The sequence below is a fragment of the Anoplopoma fimbria genome, chromosome 14, assembly GCF_027596085.1.
Source record: "Anoplopoma fimbria isolate UVic2021 breed Golden Eagle Sablefish chromosome 14, Afim_UVic_2022, whole genome shotgun sequence".
NCBI lineage: Eukaryota > Metazoa > Chordata > Actinopteri > Perciformes > Anoplopomatidae > Anoplopoma > Anoplopoma fimbria.
In genome coordinates this window covers 22,683,157-22,701,264 of record NC_072462.1, presented here as the reverse complement: position 1 = coordinate 22,701,264, position 18,108 = coordinate 22,683,157, and the positions used below count along the sequence as shown (strand labels likewise).

At 40.5% G+C, this 18,108-nt stretch overlaps 1 protein-coding gene across 1 annotated transcript in view; it reads right to left on the bottom strand.

Moving 5' to 3' along the window:
- LOC129102830 (protein turtle homolog A-like) overlaps positions 1-18,108 on the bottom strand; it is a 38,363-nt gene that overhangs the window by 7,530 nt on the left and 12,725 nt on the right. The window contains exons 4-9 of the mRNA XM_054613104.1: positions 13,809-13,955; positions 9,886-10,034; positions 8,953-9,064; positions 6,275-6,416; positions 2,887-3,032; positions 1,289-1,431 (exon numbers count right to left, since the gene is read on the bottom strand). Of these exons, the coding sequence (XP_054469079.1) occupies positions 1,289-1,431; positions 2,887-3,032; positions 6,275-6,416; positions 8,953-9,064; positions 9,886-10,034; positions 13,809-13,955 (839 nt within the window). The remainder of the gene's footprint in view (positions 1-1,288; positions 1,432-2,886; positions 3,033-6,274; positions 6,417-8,952; positions 9,065-9,885; positions 10,035-13,808; positions 13,956-18,108) is intronic.

Here is an 18,108-nt window from a genome sequence, read left to right as displayed (position 1 = left end):
GTATTATTTATTAATGTTGTCACAGCTTTTGCAAGATGATATCTAAAGTACATGTAAAAGATAAAGTGGTCTTCTGTTCTAATTTATAAAAAACATTTTTTGGGGATATTCCATTGATCATTTCTTAAGTGATTCGCTTCACACATAACAGAAGTGCTCTGAAGAGATTCCTCCAAAATAACTTTTTGAGGCTTTTGCATAAAAAGCCTTTAAATTTCCGAGTCAATGAGCCACAGCAGTGGGCTCGTGTTGTGCATTGACTGTGCAAAAGGTTCCCACTCCCTTTAATGAAGTCAAAACTGCTATTATCCTCCCCAAAATGAGGCTGCGAGAAAGTATTACTGGGTGTGTGAGAGCTTGAGACATCCAGGGTGGAATTGGAATAATTGGCAGAATAACAGCCTGAATCCGACGGCTGCGTCCCCGCACTACAGGAATGTATCACATTTCCTGTGGTGCGTCTCATCCGACGACATGTCCATCCCTCAGAACAAAGTGTGAAAGTGGGGGGAGGGGGGTCAACCCAGCATGTAAGGGGGAGGAGGAGGAAATGGGTGGATCCTTCGCACGCAAATCACAGACAATGGTATTAAAACTGCAACCATGGGCTCTTGTTTTGAAACGGAAGTGTGTTCAAATATGGTTTTGCAATCTTAAAGACAAAAAAGGTTAAAAAAAAAAAACTTTGGATCCACGACTGAGAAGTCCCACCAACTGCCCCTCATCTATAAAGGACCTATACCCATAGACGCACTGAGCAGTAGATTGAAGTGGAAGTGAAAAAAAGAAGAAAACGAGAGAGCAAGGGGCAGTAAGGAGTTCCTGGGGGATTGCTTCAAAAGCTTTTAAGATTGCACTGACCATCCCTGTCCTTTAAGACGTATGTGGTTCAATGCCAATTGAAAAGCTGAAACGATATTTCCATCACTGGACACATGAAACGTCCCATTAAAAACCACTGGAAAAAATATATCATAACGTCTATCTCGGTCTTCACACTCAAACATTAAGATAATAGTTCCTCTGCGAGTTGGGTGGGCTGATTGTTTGAAAAGTTTTTGCATGATGAGCTGCTGACGTCCGTTCATAGATGCCTGTAGTCAGCAGCAGGGTTCTGACATTTCTCTGCTAGAAAGGAACTGGTGCCCTGTGATGTTTGCAGTACCAAGAATCAATAAATGGAGTGGTGGTGCTAGCCAGGGACAGAAATTTGAAATTAGTGCACACACTAAAGGTCAGGTACTATTATGGTGAACGTGACACAATGGAAAATTTTGATTTGAATTACCAAGGACAGGTCAAGTGGTTCTCCATCTTTGGTCCAATCTACCTGGAGCAGCGGAGGCTGAGCCACCGCTGGGCAGGTGACCACGCCCTCCATACCTGTGGGGAGGTACGTTTGCTGCGGCATTGGGAGAGCCTGAGCTGGGTCTGAGCAGAGGAAAGAAATGGAAGAAGTGAGAGTAAGAACTAGCACAATGCCAAGGGAAGTACTGGTGCAAATAAACTGTATGACGATCCATAACTTCTGATTTACTTTAGGAACAGATTGCTTTGTTGAAACCAATTTTCTGTGAGTCCACTTTTTTTGTTCCAGGTGCCGCTGCTTGAATTTACAGCTGACTGAATGTGTCTGAAGGGTTTCACAGTTCTAAACTGTGAAATGTACCAAAAAACAATCCGTGATAATAGGCCGACCACAAGATACAACATTTTGAGTGGAACCTACTGCTGTCACCTACAAGCGGATTAACATGTTGGATAATACACTGGTTACCAATAAACAGGAATTAAATCCCAGTTCTTACGGTTTTCAGATGCCGTTTTGGTGAACAAACAGGTTTTTATTTTCAATTGTGATTAGTTGACAACCACAAAAACTTTTTTTTCTATATGTCAATAAGAAATGTGAATATAATTCATACATATAAAGTTTTGGCACTGTAATCTCAGATGACTTAAATGGCAAAGCAATTTTTACAAAATGTTAAAGTGTGCTCACCAACAACGTTTCATGAAGAAATAGGAAAAATGGTGGATTTTCAAAAGAAGCTACGGTTCAATTTCCCATATCAGACATGAAAAGTGTGATAACTTTCTTTATTACAGTTTGATTGGTTGCAGTGACTAAAGCGGACACCAATGTATTAGACATGACAGCTAGAGACTGCATTTAAAATTACACTCATTTCCATCTCTTACTTTAATCTATGAATTTCATCTTAATGAAAAAGCTCTGAATAGTTTTAGCAATGATTCTCACACAACATCTGTCCTCGTTAAAGAAAGAGGATATGGCACTTTAAGGTGCCTGTGGTTCTTTGCTTATCGTCCTCTCTGCATTTATTTATAGGATCTTTTTGTAGCCACAGCAAAAACGTTAATTTGAGTAAAAAAGCAACTTAACATCAGCTCAGAGTCTTGTCTTGCCTCTCCTACAGTTGTTTAACTTTTGATTTTACTGCAGTGATGCAGAAGTGTACTTAAGGGGCGTGTCAGTACACAGTGACATCACAGATGGGTGTGGTTACAGGTGCAGCGGAGCCCCTCTCTGACATTACCCAACCAAAAACACACATCATTGTTGTAAGAGGTGAAAAGCAGAAAAGCAGTATTTCTCGACCAGAAAGGGCAGAGAAATACTGTGTTTATATATATATACACTACATTTGACATATTATGTAATATTAAATAGATAACAGTATTAAATAATCACTCATTTGTGATTAGATCATACAGTACCAATGTTTTAGTGCTTCCAAGCCAAATCATAAAAACTATTGCAGAGTTAATGGTGGAACCACAATGTGTTGAGACTGTGAAGAAATAGAAAGAAGCAGATGTCTTATGAGGGCTCACGACTGCAGACTACACACGGAAACGTACGCATCACTGTGAGGATAGCAGAGGCGGTCGGCGGGTTCAGCAGGCCGTTGGTCGGCATGCAGGTGTAGTTCCCAGAATCCTTGGGGATGAGACTGGAGATAAGTAGAGTTCCATCTACCATGATCTTCACTCGCGACTTCATAGACCTCAAGAGAGAAAAAAAACAAACAAACACACGGGAATTATAATATGCAAAGAACACAACCAGCTGCTTCAGAATAACAGCGAGAGGTAATTCAGCTCTTCCATTATAGTCGAGTCTCTTGGCGCATCAACAGTGTAGGAGGTTTTTTATTTTATTTTTTCCCTGTGAGTTATTCACCGCTGTGTGCAGATGGAGGTTAAGGAAATTTCATTTTGCTTCAGTTTGAGTGGGAAGAGGAATGCCCACTCATTTTATACATTCTTACATTTAAAGAGGAACCACAGTCTTACAGGCTGAGACACCTTACTAACAGGTTACACAAGCACAGTGACGGTACGCGTTTGTGGGACGATTCACAGTCACACATTCGGACTAATTAGCATACAGGTCAGATGACTCACGTACTGTAACTGACCTGGATATTTTTTAACACTGCTATTGCTGAAAGCTGCTTTTATTCAAGCTCCACTTACCAATATTTTCACATTAACAATGAATGAAATGACTTATGTTAAAGGGGTCGCTGGCAGTGACAAACCCACAAAGAATAATCTCTGCAGAGCTTTAAGGCTCTTTTAGCAAACTGATTTGTGTTTTACAACACATATACTGTCTGCGTGTTTCCATTGTAATATCTCAACAACTATTACATGGATGCCAAGCAATTCAGATATCCACTGCACCCAGAAGATGAATCCTATTGTAATAGAATAACATCTAGAGCCACCATCAGGTAAAAGTTTCCTGTTTTCCTACAGCACAATTGAATCAGTCTTCAGTCTGCTGTTTAGTAGGGGTGCGCCCCATAATATGGTTCTAAAGGGGAACTGGTTCTAAATTAATAGAAACAATTGTTCCCTTCTCCTTTATGATGATATATCATGTTTCACATTAAACTCTACATGTGCCCGGAAAACAACTTAAAAAGGAAACCAAAAACCTCCATGGAATTGAGGATATTTTAAACTTAAAAAACTGCAGACAAAGGAGAGTAAATGGAGGAAAACCAAACTGAAAGTCATTTTTGACATGCTCAAAGAGCACCACACTATTTTTAACGAAGCAATTACAAAAGAGCTTATTTCTAAAATATTCATAGCAGGTCATCAGAATAGTCCACGTGTGCTCTACTCAGCTGTTAACAGCATTATATATCAGCTCCAAAAAGCCTCTCAGAAACTTTTTGTCTTCATCCAAATCAGGTTGAGTATTAACCTGAGTGTAGCGGTGATGAATAATGGTATGTGTGATGGAGAAACGCTCAGGAGGAGAAGTAATGCTAATTAAGTCCTCCACCTGCTCATCTGACCCGAACCCAGCCACCGTTTCCCAAGAGACTGCTCAAAGGTCTGGTGGATGATGGGTAATCATGAGCCATTCTACGCTCACTCTGATCTTCTCCCTGGAACTGAACACTGCTATCGTGAAAACTCTCCTACAGAGAAGCTCACCAGTGCTGCCACAGTTTCAGGCCAATGTATTTTTATTTTATTAAAGTAACTTGACTGAATCTGAAGGATTTTTTTTCTCTTTATATGGGCATCTGCGACCTTCAGCCTTACAACATTACCAACGGGACAACAAATGCTTCCATAGCCATGTATTTTAAACAACAGACAAAACACAGTTGCCTTCTGGTTGATATGATGTAGAAATCCCATCAACTTATGGATGCTGTTGTGTTTCCTGCGAGTGAACAGACCTAACACTGAGGTGCAAAAATTGGAAAAGAGAAGCTGTGCCCTAAATGTTTTAAATCTCCGGCAACAAAATGTCGAGCCAACAGCCAGGAACCTGGGTGTGTTTTTTTGATGCCGATTTGAACTTCACATCAGAAGTAGCAAAAAATACACCTTTTATCCTCTTGGGGATATTGCCGGTGTCCAGCCCTCCCTCTCTCTCCTGGGCAGATACTGGAGGCATAGAGCATTCTTGATTATTACAAAGGTCTGTTTTTCTGGAATACCAGATAAACCTCTCAATTTTGAGTTGTGTAACCCATCCTTTAGATGTGTATTGGCCTGTGAGAACATTTTGTGCAGACAAAAGTTAACTCCAGTGTTTCCGCTACCATTTACTTGGAGGAGACCCCCTGTTTCTGCTGAAGAAAGAAACTAAATATTTTATTCATTTTAAGCAGTCATTACTGCGTTTTACTGTTGTTTACTGCCAAGCATGTTTCTCCCCTCTCCCCTGATCTCTGTGTTCCGCTGCGGAGCAGAGAAGCGTCATTCAAACACCTGGCAGTCCGCTTACTTCATTTATGCAGTGTAAAACGTCTTAAGCAGTCAACCTTTGGGAAACACTGAACTCTAATTGAATTGAAAAAAATTTGTTCAGGAAGTATTTATTATGTTTTTAAACACAAATTGAACAATGAGGGAAAGATTGTCCCTTTAATTGTTTTACTCTTGCCTCATAACCGTGGCAACCGGAACAAACATAACGGAGTGATGTGTATTTTCAGTTGCCAGCTAAGTGTTGCTATTTCAGTGCAAGCTAAAGTTAGAAAACTCATGGCTGGGAAAGGAAATCACACTTGGAGGGACTTCCTACATGCAAAGTATACACCAGCAGCGTGAAGAGTTTCATAAATAAATTGACTTCAGCTGGCTTTTCTCATACCTAAGGGTACATCTCTTCACCTTCTCCATGTCAGTTTTAGAAGAATTTTTGTGTCATCAAATCATTCAGTGGACCGGCACAGGAGTACATGTCAGACAGGCTTGTAGGAAATGTCGCTTCTAGATCCATCGGGTCTACTGGGACCGGTTCTCATGTACACTAGCTCCATGGACTAAAACTTAGACCTAAGAGGAAGTTGATTTTATTTGAAGATTTTAGCTTGTGTGGAAGAAGTGCATTCTAGTCTCTATATATCCCACCTCTGGTACAGCAAGAAGACTTTACGGGAGAGGTGTTTTCATTTTTGAAGAATATGTTTTTATTTTTAATCTTTGTAATCACAAAGTTTATCTTTCTCATCCTTCTGAATGTCCTTTGTTAATTTCACATTCCCACTGTTGTGTTGCTTTTTTTTGTTGATCTTATTTCTCATCTCCTTTCTGTGAAACATTTTGTGAATGTGCATAGTTAGATTTGAATAAGACGTAACCACCACTTTAAGAACAAACAAAGAAAGAAACCCACAAAGGCTACAATGTCACTCCACCTGCCGATAAGCACTGCATAAAACATCAGAAGTGTGGAATTGGACAGCTCGGGAACAAAGGTTGCACTCACTCTATGTGATGGACGTTCTCTCCTCCTCTCTGCCACACGTAGGTCATGTTGGGGGGATCGGCCACCGCCTGGCACCGGAGAAGTGCATTCTGGGACTTGTTGAGAGAGGTGCTTGTGGGAGGGACGACAATAACAGGTGGACCTAGCGGGAGGCGGGTTACAAAAGACATCACATTAAGTATATTCACCAAAAGGGCAGCAATCAAGCACTATTTACATTATTGATTCATCCATTGATTATTCTTCTGAACCATCCAGTCTCTAAAATGTCACAAAATAGCTCAAAAGTGTCTTACCGTCAGGACCAATCACCATTTTAAGTGCAGAGCGCAACACAACAAACTTGTTTTATTTCTAGTGGTCCCTCACACAAAACATTCATCATCACATTGATCAATAAACCAGCAAGATGAAATGGGAAAAGGATCTTGGTAAGAGCTGGTAAAAGAAGGTGAAAGACTCACAATCCATTTTAACGAACACTAGACATAAATGAATCCATCTTAATGTTACATCACTTCGCTTTTAAATTGCATCAGCTCGACCCTTTCAGTACCTGATACATCACAAGATCAGTAAAATACTATACAAAGAAAATAAACTGGATCCAGGTGAAAAATATGATGCAAGTCTGACTTACCAACCAACTTTTATCATGCTGTACCTCAGACAAAAGATAACGGTAGATGAAATAAATAAAAATATAAAATATTTATGTTTGGAAAGGTTGGATTCGTTGAGTGCAATATTTTGCATGTGAGGATTTATACAATTAGCATGTTGATAAAAGTGTTTGGTAGTAACTCCATTCAATGTGAAGTCATTTGTTCAAAGGGAAACTTCTGTATTTTTCAACCAGGCCCTATTTCTCGTTTTTTGGAATTGGTCAGGAGTTGAGGAGTAGCGATGTAGACAGAAGTTGTTAAACAGGCTGTAATGTAATCGCTAGGGGCAACTCCTCACCATCAATATATGCCCACTAAAAGTGCTTGTTTTTGCCACTGACAGGCTCAGATTGTTATATTTAGTGTCTGACAACAAAATGGAAAGAACCCTACAGATTCTAAAATCTCTCTTTTTTTTTTTTATTTCACCTTTTTTTATCGGTCTGTTTGTTATCGTGTCTACACAATTCTCACTCTGAGAAGGCTCTTTCTGGAATCTCGTGTCACATCCACATGGTCAAAATCAGCTGAATGTACAGAAAAGATTGTCCCATATTAGTCACTCGGACACAAAAACATGGGACAATAGGAGCAGGTTGTAAAATCCCTAATTACCCTTGAAGCAACAAGCATATCGTTTTGTGAGAGAATGAGCTGTGGATTGGAGAATTTGCACACAGTGTGAATCATGATTTTGGATTTTTATGGCAAGCGACCGATAACAACCTGCCAATGAACCCAACCCTCCAAAAATAAAAAGTAGGAGCACAACAACTCTGAAGCGCTACGCTGTCAAATTTACCAATGTAGTCTCCTTGGCAATTTATCAACATGGAGCTAAAATGTCACTTCGATATATCTTCCCTTTATTTGTGCCTAACACCAACACATGTGCTATTTGCAAACAGCTAATATAGGAGGCTTCACATATCACATGATTCATGCATAAATAACCACATGATCTCCACAGCAGTCATTACCAATTAGATTCATGACCTTAAAATGCTTGATGGCCACATGCATGGGTGGTGGTTTAGAGGTTACTTAAGGCTTTTAGACTGACTTCATCCACATAGCTTTTAGTCTCCTATAATCCATCCATGTGGCACACACTGCACACAAATGTAGCCAATGTCAGATAATGTGACTGCGACCGAGCAGTATTAAGGCAGTGTGAGCTCATGGTGATTATAATTCAAAATGTGACCACTGTGGCTAAAGAGATTCCAAAGGTGAAAACCTCAAGGGAACGCGATGCCAAAACAAAATATTTTCCCCAAGCACCACACTCCAGACGAGTACTGGTTCTCCGGAGAGAATCTTTCAGTAGGAGTAGGAGTAGGAGTGCAGGAAGGAGTCAGAAATAAATTCCACAATGTATTATGCACTGCTGCTGAGTTGGTGTAATCCTATGACACACAGTGGCATATTCCACATGTATTTGTCCTTACATTGGAAGGTTATTTTGAGTTGTGTAAGTGAATCTGTCAAAATTGAAAAAAATGATATCTCATAATGTATTTTTGACCGTATACCTTGAGAGAAATGTGCATTTCCCTTCAACCAGGGTTGTCTTTATGAAAAACAAAGATATTAAGATGTAAATTTGTTGACCGAAAAGATATACTTCATTTCACTCAGCCACAGTGGCCTCGACAAGCTTCTCTGAAATGTAGCCTTCAAAATGAGCAAAACACAAAAGCTGTATCACAATAAAGCAACTCCTAACATCCCATGGGAAGACCCGTCTCATTTCATGATATCAGAATTATCTACACAGAGACAGAACGAGAGTTGAAGAACTCAGTTTAAGTTTCTGTTACCGCTCTGTCATATGATGCAAGACAGAGAAACAGAGATTTAAATGACGGTGGCTCGCAGCCAGTTAGCCGCAGAGACATCACAGAGACTGAAGGAACTGGCAGGCAGGCAGGCAGGCAGGCAGGCAGGACAGACAGACAGACAGACAGACAGACAGACAGACAGACAGACAGACAGACGGCAGCAACTGACCTTTGATCTTCACTTTGGTCATGCAGGTCACGTTTCCCTCAGAGTTGGAGGCGTGGCAGGTGTACTGTCCTGCTGACTGCGAGCTCACTGCTTGCAGAGATAAGGCTCCTTCCTGGTAAATATGATGCAGGTGGATGAAGAAATAGATGGGTGTAAAACTGATATATATAAAGCCAGACAGGTAAACACGTACTGTACCTGTGATGTATGGATCCATACATACAAACGATAAGTACATAATTATGTTACCAAATTTACTCAAATACAGTACATAAGAACGATTTTGAAGTACTTATACTTTACTACTACAGTTACTATTTCCTTGCAGATTAAGATTTGAAATACTTAATGTTGAACATTAAAACTGTGTTTTCTGAGGTTTTGGGATTGTGAATAAAGAGCAGCTTGTAGTTGGGGCTTTTTGGCACATTTCAGATTTCTACGAGCAGTTAAAGTAGCAGGACCAGGTATTTCCACTCTACACTTTCCAAATGGCTCCATTTAAATAACTGTTCAAGTTGCTCAATTTTTCACACACAAAAAAAAAAGTTGCAATTACTAATCCGTCTGCTACTTCAGCACCACAGACAATGCCATGGATGTATCAATACACAGTACAGTTAGGGTACTGATCTTTTACAGATACTGACTTAAATAAAAGTCGGTCAGATATCAGGATCAGAGAATCAGGCATACTGGACTATTCTGATATTCTGCCTCTGCATTCAGTCTGCGTATAATGGGATGGAGAGGGGGCAGGTGGCAGGTTAACAAAGGACATGCATTTCGGTCATTTTGCTAATGTGCTATTGGATACAGTACAAACAGACGAGACAGCAGATGTACATGGTGGATATGGTGGATTGAGCCAAGGACATATGAAAAAAATCCATATATTCATACATTAATGCATTCACAATTGTATAAACAAACCTGATAATTTATTCTTGGAATCACAATGCCTTCTTTTAGCCAAGTGATGGTTGGGGTAGGGTTGCCAATAGCAACACAGGGAAGAGAGAGGTGACTTCCGACCAGAGCTTCCATCGCAGGAGGCGGGGCTTCAGTGAAGGTGGGTGGAGCTATGGAACAAAACATTAAGGTGAACATTCGACTAAACTATAGGCATGGAACAATCTGAAAATGTCATGTATCGGCTGTCAATTATTGTGATTAATGATATTATCATGGTAATCATCAAAATATGATTAAATATGATTAATATGGTAGTAAAACATATTGGGATCATTTTACCTTACATTTTGTTAAATATTTTTATTGCATCACAGAAAGGACACTTCTTTTTTAGTGACACATGTTTTTGGAAAAACAAACAAACAATCAAACTTTAAATAAGATGAACCATACAGGTTCACCTGCATAAATAAAGGATAATTATTTATTTTTTTATGATAATTCCAGTTTTTTTTCAATCATGCTCTATTTTTCACTTCTCTACCATGATAGCAAGCTAGAACGCTTTTTCAAGTCACTAATGTGACAATATTAGCGATTATTGTGATAATAGAATTACACCGCAGGATTCGTGATCAAATCCTACATTGTACCATCACCAAACTAATTGCTTCTATACATCTATGTAACTGCCCATCTTTAGGCGCAGGCTGAAAACTCACCTCTTCAAGAAGTACTACCCTGAGCCTTCCTCGTAGCACTTATTGCACTCGTATTAGTTGTTGCACTTACTGTATTCGTATCAGTTCGCTGCACTTATTGAATTTGTATTTGTTTACTGCACTTATCCTATTCGTAGTAGTTTGTAGCACTTACTATATTCGGATTAGTCTGTTGCAATTATTGTCTTCATAGTAATTTGCCTCTGCACTATACTTTTGCTCTGGTTTATGCTTTAAGATGCTTGTTTAAGAAAGGAGATGCACTTATGACTTCTGGTGACTAGTAGTTCTCTTGAATACCTATGTTGAATACACTTCCTGTAAGTCGCTTTGGATAAAAGCGTCTGCTAAATGACTGTAATGTAATGTAATGTAATGTAACTGCCAACTGTTTAAGATACATAACCTAAAAGATTTTCTATAAAACTACACCTAAATTTGGAAATGTGGCTCTTCAAATAAAGGTGAACTTAAGTGAACAGAACTCAAATGTCAGATACAGAGAGAAATCTAAAGCAAGATCCACGCTGTCTTCCAAGATAAAGAACACTGCAAAGAGAAAGGCCCGACTAGCAGCCAAAAAGTATTTTGTCTGCCTCATCCATTTTCTTTTTTTTTTTTATCATTTCATATAGCTATAGTTTATTTAACAGTAGCAGACTGTGTTCAGTTTACTGACATTAAGGCACATTATTATTTCATATAACGAGTGAAAATGTCAGTTACGCTGCTTTTAGATCTGCGAACGGGAAATGTTTTGCTGCCACTTTAAGTCTCAGATCTCATCAGAGAACATACGGAGGGCCTTTATCTTTTAACATCCAACTCCAAACAAAAACAAACCCCTTGCAACTTCAACATTCTATTTCAATTCTTCTGTCTCATACTCTTATTGTACCTTTGTACAATAAATAACCAGAGAAAACTTTGGAAAACGGCTTCAGTATTTTTGTTTTTGCGATAATCAGAGTAATTTTTCTTTTCTTATCTGGATTACAGCTTGAAATGTTTGTTTTATTGTCTGTACACAGGAGAGACCTTGTGAAACTCTGGTATATAATTAGAAAACCACTTGCCAAATACTGACTCCTGGTCCCGATAAAATATAAGCTTTTGAATGTAGAATAGATTTACATCTGCATTTCCAGCCTGTAGGCCACTGACACTCTCAAATGTTGAGGCAGAGTGCAAACAATAGGATGTGAGGAGCGTACCTGCAGGGCATGTCAGTGATGTTACATCCAAGGCCTGAAGTACACAGTCATAATCTATGATCTGACGCATACAGACCAACTCTGTGAAACTGTCTCGCCTCGCTTTGATCTGCAGCTCACCCTGTTACTTTGTTCTGTATGTTTGTGTGCGTGGAGTCATGGAAAGGTTTTTTCCCAAAATACGGAAGAACTTCAAAGCAGAGAAAAATAATGATGCATATTTCATATTTAGATGTATTATTTAACCTATCAATACGTGATGACTGGTGATAACTAAAGTCGGTTCAAAAAACGTGCGTGAAGAAAGTCTCCAAAGGCTTTTGACAAGAAGTTTTTTTTGTCAACTTTTTCAAAAGTTTGAGTTTAAGTGGTGCACATGTTGCACCTGGCACCTGAAACAAATATTGCTTTACAAAATAAATGAAATAAAATACTTTATGTGAAGAATGTGATATGGAAGATTTTTTGTTCAAAATACACCTTCAATCTGACTAAACTGGAAATTTAATCAGGCTGAAAAACAGATTCCCGCCATTCTGGGATGCGATAAAAACAAGCCAATCAATAAAATAATAACTTCCACTAAAGCAATCAACAGGTTTTCTCTGCGACAATGTAATAATTCTGTTCACAAAACAAAATGGATATTGATCTCACAAAATATTGTGCTCTTTGACAAAGAAAGAAAGAAAGAAAATAAAGACAACAGCCATTAAGACGACATTTGGGGAAGGAAAGCAGTCCAACTTGATTGTGATGGCGAGTAGCCGACAGAAGAGGGGTAAACATACTTTGGTATCAAGGTGACATATAGAGAACCAAGTGCATTAGCTGACACTTTGTTATGGACATTACAAGTATCAGAAATTACATATATATTTGTTGTGAAAGGCATACTATAAATCCTGACAATAAAGGATAAGTGATAGAGTTTCATCAATTATTTTCCAACAATAAAGCATGGGATCTCCATCTCTCTGTCTGTGTGTTATTGGTATATTTCAAGAACCGCTCATCCGATCCACTTCAAACTTGGCGGATGTATTGCTGGGGATTCTGTTGAATGCTATGTCGATTTTGGTGCAAATCTGAAAAATAAACCTATGAATAATCAAGCAAACAGCTCTCTGTGCAGCAGCGGGGGCAGAGCTTCAGTGCTCCGTGGACTTGGGCGTGTCATCCACATAGACTGCACATAGGAAGTGCACAGTCATTGTGACATCACCCTTTAGTTTGTGGACTACTGTTTTAAAGCCTGAAAGTTCTGCTTATTTTGCCATCGACATCTCAACTTTTAGCCACCATTGAACAGAAGTGACCATATTTGGACTGTGGAGGAGTGACATAGAGCCTTATAAGATTTTGCTAGCGTTAGCGACCTGTCAACCACAAGGTAGCCTGCCCTAAAGCATACCCTGCTTTATGGTCTATTTTACTCTAAATTGGACCATCATTAACTAAATTAACATCATGCTGTATTGAAGAAGACTTGAAACTAGAGATATAGACCATAAACTCATGTTTACATGTTTACTGAGGTAATAAATCAAGTGAGAAGTCATTTTCTCATAGACTTAATACTATCAGACTTGATTTTGCAACCAGCCATATCACCCCCCTCCCCACTGGCCATTTGAAAGGATGCAAGTTTAAACCACATTGGCTTCACTCCTCAGAATCGGAGGTCGCTGCAGGGTTGTCCGCAGCAGGGCTTTACAGGTTTATTGACCTGCAGTTCACTTTTGCTGCTGAATGCTGGGTAGACAAATGAATGCCTAGCCCTACACAGGCCGACTTGAGGCAGGCTTTTATCTGCTGTATGTTGTGGGATTACCTTGTGTTTTGGTTGACCAACCGGGCCATCTTATATATCCAGACCGAATGCTATTTATCTATTTTATTAATAAGCATTAATCATACTTTGCTTACATTGTAAGCATTTGTAATATGAAGCAAAAAAAAAAACAATACATAAGACAAACACACACTGCTTGATAGACCTCACCGGTTACAGAAAGCAGAGTCCACGTGCCGTTCTGCAGCTCATCCGTGGGTTCATCCAGTAAGAGGATTCGACACTCGTACAAGCCCCCATCATCCATCTGCAGGTCCTCCAGCCTCAGGTCGGTGACTCGTAAAAGAGACACCCGGCCTGCAGAAACACAGGGCAGGTAGAAAGGTGAGAGGGCAGGCGTGAAGGGCATGAACAGGCCCAATGCACGTGATGCTGATTTCACTTGTCATCGCCCAGGTCTGAGCAGTGTGAAGCTCTATTGTGCTAGAAAAGAACATAGTCCTCAAACGTTGCCTGAGACCACCGTGCGCAAACAACAGCCACCACGTGCACACACACAAACGAAAAGAACGGGGATGTCCTGGTTGCCAGGTAACGGCTCCCTCGAGCCCACAGCTCAGCTCGCAACATCAACTCTTTATCTTTTCCAGTCTGCAGCCCACATCTTCCTGTTGTCCTTTTAGTTTTCACACTTTATCAGGCGGCTGAGGAGAAACTGTCAATGAAAGCATCACTGAGAACACACAGTCTTTTTCTCAGCACTATATCAGGAATTAAAAGCATGGAAACAGCTAACACACTGCAGCATGGAGGCCTAAGTGCCACTGGGATGACTGTGTGGCGATGGTAATTATTAATAGAGGCTCTGATTTCTGGTGAGTGCTACAGGGAGGGACAGTAATGACTGTCAAAAAGAACCAGGAAGTTGGGAGTTAGGTATGTTGTCAGCGATAACACACCTTATTTACTTTTCCAAGCTGCCAAAGGGGACTAAATCCACAGGGGGGGAAGAGGGAAGGGAGGGTTAAAGCAGAGCAAAATACGCATCAGCAAACACTCTGGGGATTAGAGCATTTCAAAATCCTACCCTTTGACCCCTGGCAGGTTTTTTTTTCCACCTCTCTCATGTTTACTGTGTCAGTGTGATATAGGTCAGTATAGGCCTTAGAGGAAAGGTTGTACTAATGCAGGAAACGCGACTGGGGAGTCGTCAGATTAAAGGGAAGGGAAGGGCGGATGAGGACCGAGAGCACAACCCGACGATGCCACAACCGCTGCCAAATGAAAAATGCATGATTGCAAGAGATTTGAATGTGAGGTAAATTGAGTGTGAGAGGGAAAGCAGAGAATGAGAGAGGGAAATTTACACTCTTTGTCTGTCGGTCTCTGTGTTTGTGTTTGCCCTGTGCACAGCTGAGAGTGTTAAAACAAGTGTGTGCATGCATTCGACACGAGCTTTAGTCAGTTTCTCGGTGCGCAGACCAACTCAAGAGTGTAGTGGAGTAAGGTAAATTTAACTTTAAATTGTTGACGTAAATAAAACATTTCCCTTTTCTTCTTTAAATCAAACTCACCAAAGCCACCAAAGGAAACTCATGTGACATGACATGGTGCAGTACTCTTTTGTGATGATTTAAACATAATTTTATGAAAACAAGATTGCATTGGTGTATGTTTTTTTGCTATCCATTATTTACCAATTTTATCAATTTATCATTCATTTTAAAACATTGTGGCTGAATGGGAGCTAATCCTTGCAGCCAGGTTCCAAGACATTGTTGAAAAAAACGAGGGGAGGCTGATACAGCAGCACCTTAATGCCCATGGTTTTTGGAACAAGGTGATTTAAGCCAAATTATGTATTTCTATTCAATAAAACTGCTCTGGGGACCCATGCAAGAAAAGCCGTTCTTGCTGTTGGGAAAAAAATGTACTCCCCCATGCCTTCAATTTCATTCAAAATTCAGTCATTAAACATCTTTACAGATATGCTGATGGAAATGTGCTTCAGTATAATGTCAATAAGGAAAAAATATCTAACAGAGATTAGAGTCATTAGAGTCATTCCACAGATCATGACGCAGGTAACCAAATAAGAGTGAAAAGGATACTGACAACAGGTAAAAGCCCCACCCCCACCCCCCTAGCAACACTCACTCCTCCTCCTCTCCTCATGTTCACTGCCCTGCCCCCTCTTCTGACCGAGCTAAACAATATAACTATCAGTTCAATTCATGCACACACACACACACACACACACACACACACACACACACACACACACACACACACACACACACACACACACACACACACACACACACACACACACACACACACACACACACACACACACACACACACACACACACACACACACACACACACACACACGATGTATTTATTTGACAAACTGTTTCCTCCTGAAGCCCCCCCCCTTCCAAAGGCTTCTTCCCTCAATACGCTCTCAGGTGACCGAGAAACACAAACCCTTCAGCATAGTGACTAACCCTAACCCTAACTCCTTACAAAGCTTCAGTCTGAACTTAACCGTCTGCTGACTTATTATTATAATAAATTATTAAATGCGGCTGTCGACGCCTAAGAAAATCGCTTTTAAAAAAGGAGAAATGAAAACTAATCTTCAGTCAACTGAATTAAAAAACCTTTGTAACGGACCAAGAGGCGGTTTGAAGTGAGATCCTTTTTTTAATAGATAGGTCTTTTAGTAATGTCAGCAAAAAGTTTAAGTGGTGTCGTGTTTAGTTGATTTTTATTACTGCATTTGGGTTTTCCATTGTCTGTTACAAGTGAAAGCACTGAGCATTGTGAAACTGAAGGTGCTTTGAAATGAGTGTTATATGAGTATGTAAGTGTTCTTGTGACAAAATTACGTGTTTGTGGCACTTCAAGAAGCTCACTAAGAGGCACGCTTCTAAGTGACAAAAGGAACAATGTTTCTGTTCTCCGTTTTATTCAGAGTGAAGGAAGGACCCCGGATACTGATTTTCTTTCTCCCAGAATGGATATGTAACATTTTGGAAAGGAAGTTATCAGATGACAAAAAACAAAAAAATATTTTGGGTAATCATCAAGAATGTCTTGTTCTGTTGGACAGCAGTCTGAAGGAAAAATGATCTATTAGCACTCTGTGCGACACAGAAGCTCATGTCCCTGAGAGTGAGATATTCACGGGGCAGGAGGCCCAAATCGTCTCTGAGGGATGTCGTCAGCGCTTGGCAAGCTGCACGGAGGTATTCAAGTTTCAGGTCAGAGAAAGATAAGGTTTCACTCCTCGCTGCTTGTTGCTCTATTAAGCCCCGCCCCGTGGGGGATGATCGAATTTGAATCGAGAGCAGAGCACCTCGCTGCTGAAACAAACTTGAGCGATCCCGGTGCAAATTCCCAATGTTTGTCCATTCAGGAACAGAAGCATATTAGCCATGTTAACTGTGTGTAATATGTTCTGAAACACACACAGTCTGCTCCTGCTGATTGTGCATGGGAAGAGCTTGAGAACGTGGCATTTATTCAGCTGTATTTACTCTTTATAGAGTCAGCAGCTTTATGGGTGCTGAGGGACTTTCCGTCCTCTTCACAGAGCAGACGCTAATCCTTTGATCGTTACTGCTCTATTACAATGAATACATTTAAACCCTTTTAGCTCTTAACACTCTCGGGGAGCGATCTAATATATCTCGCACTTTAGCAGCAGCACGCACGGTCAGACACAAACCATATCGTCGGATGAGGTGGCCTGCAATCAGAGGGGTTAGATTTTATCCCTTTAAAACAATGATGAAGCAGAGTGAATCGCTCGGATAACTTGGGTAGCAATGAGACTCACAACAGCCAAATAACAGTGGGACTCTGAAACCAAACTGTTGCGAGACACCCAAGAAAACCTGCAGCCTGAGGAGGTGAAATCCACACCACTCCATCCGCCCTCTAAATCGTTAGTTTCCCATGCTGCACCTGTTGCTCCCACACCAGCCAGTACCTGTGAGAAAGCCCGAGCTCAGCATCAGATCAGACAAAGCCTCTTTTTCAAACCCTTTTGTGTCCGTAAAGAACAGCTTTTCTGTTTGTTACCGGAGAGGCATGTGATTAGCGTACCTGTCCGTTTAAAGAGACGGTGCTTTTCTGTGCAGGGTGCTTTACGGTTGAGTGGAGTGTATTCATGGGCCAAAGGGTAGGCATATTTTAGGGTTTGTATTACTACCAGTGCATTGCCCTGCCTGTTCTGAAACTAACATCCAGCCTAATGAAGTGTGACATCGGTGTACGTTGAGGGATCGTCCTCGCAGTCGATGACAAAAGGCTACTGTCTTTTATGAGCACCGGGCTGGAAGTAAAGCCTGCCCTGTTACCGCTCAAGATAATTCATCAGGAAAGGTTCACCCTGACTTTATTGCTATGTAAATGTCTGCATCGTATTTTCCTGCTCGGGATGGGTAAGGGAGTGGCGTTCAACTCAAATGAGAAAGGCCTTGGCTCAGCTGAAAGCAGC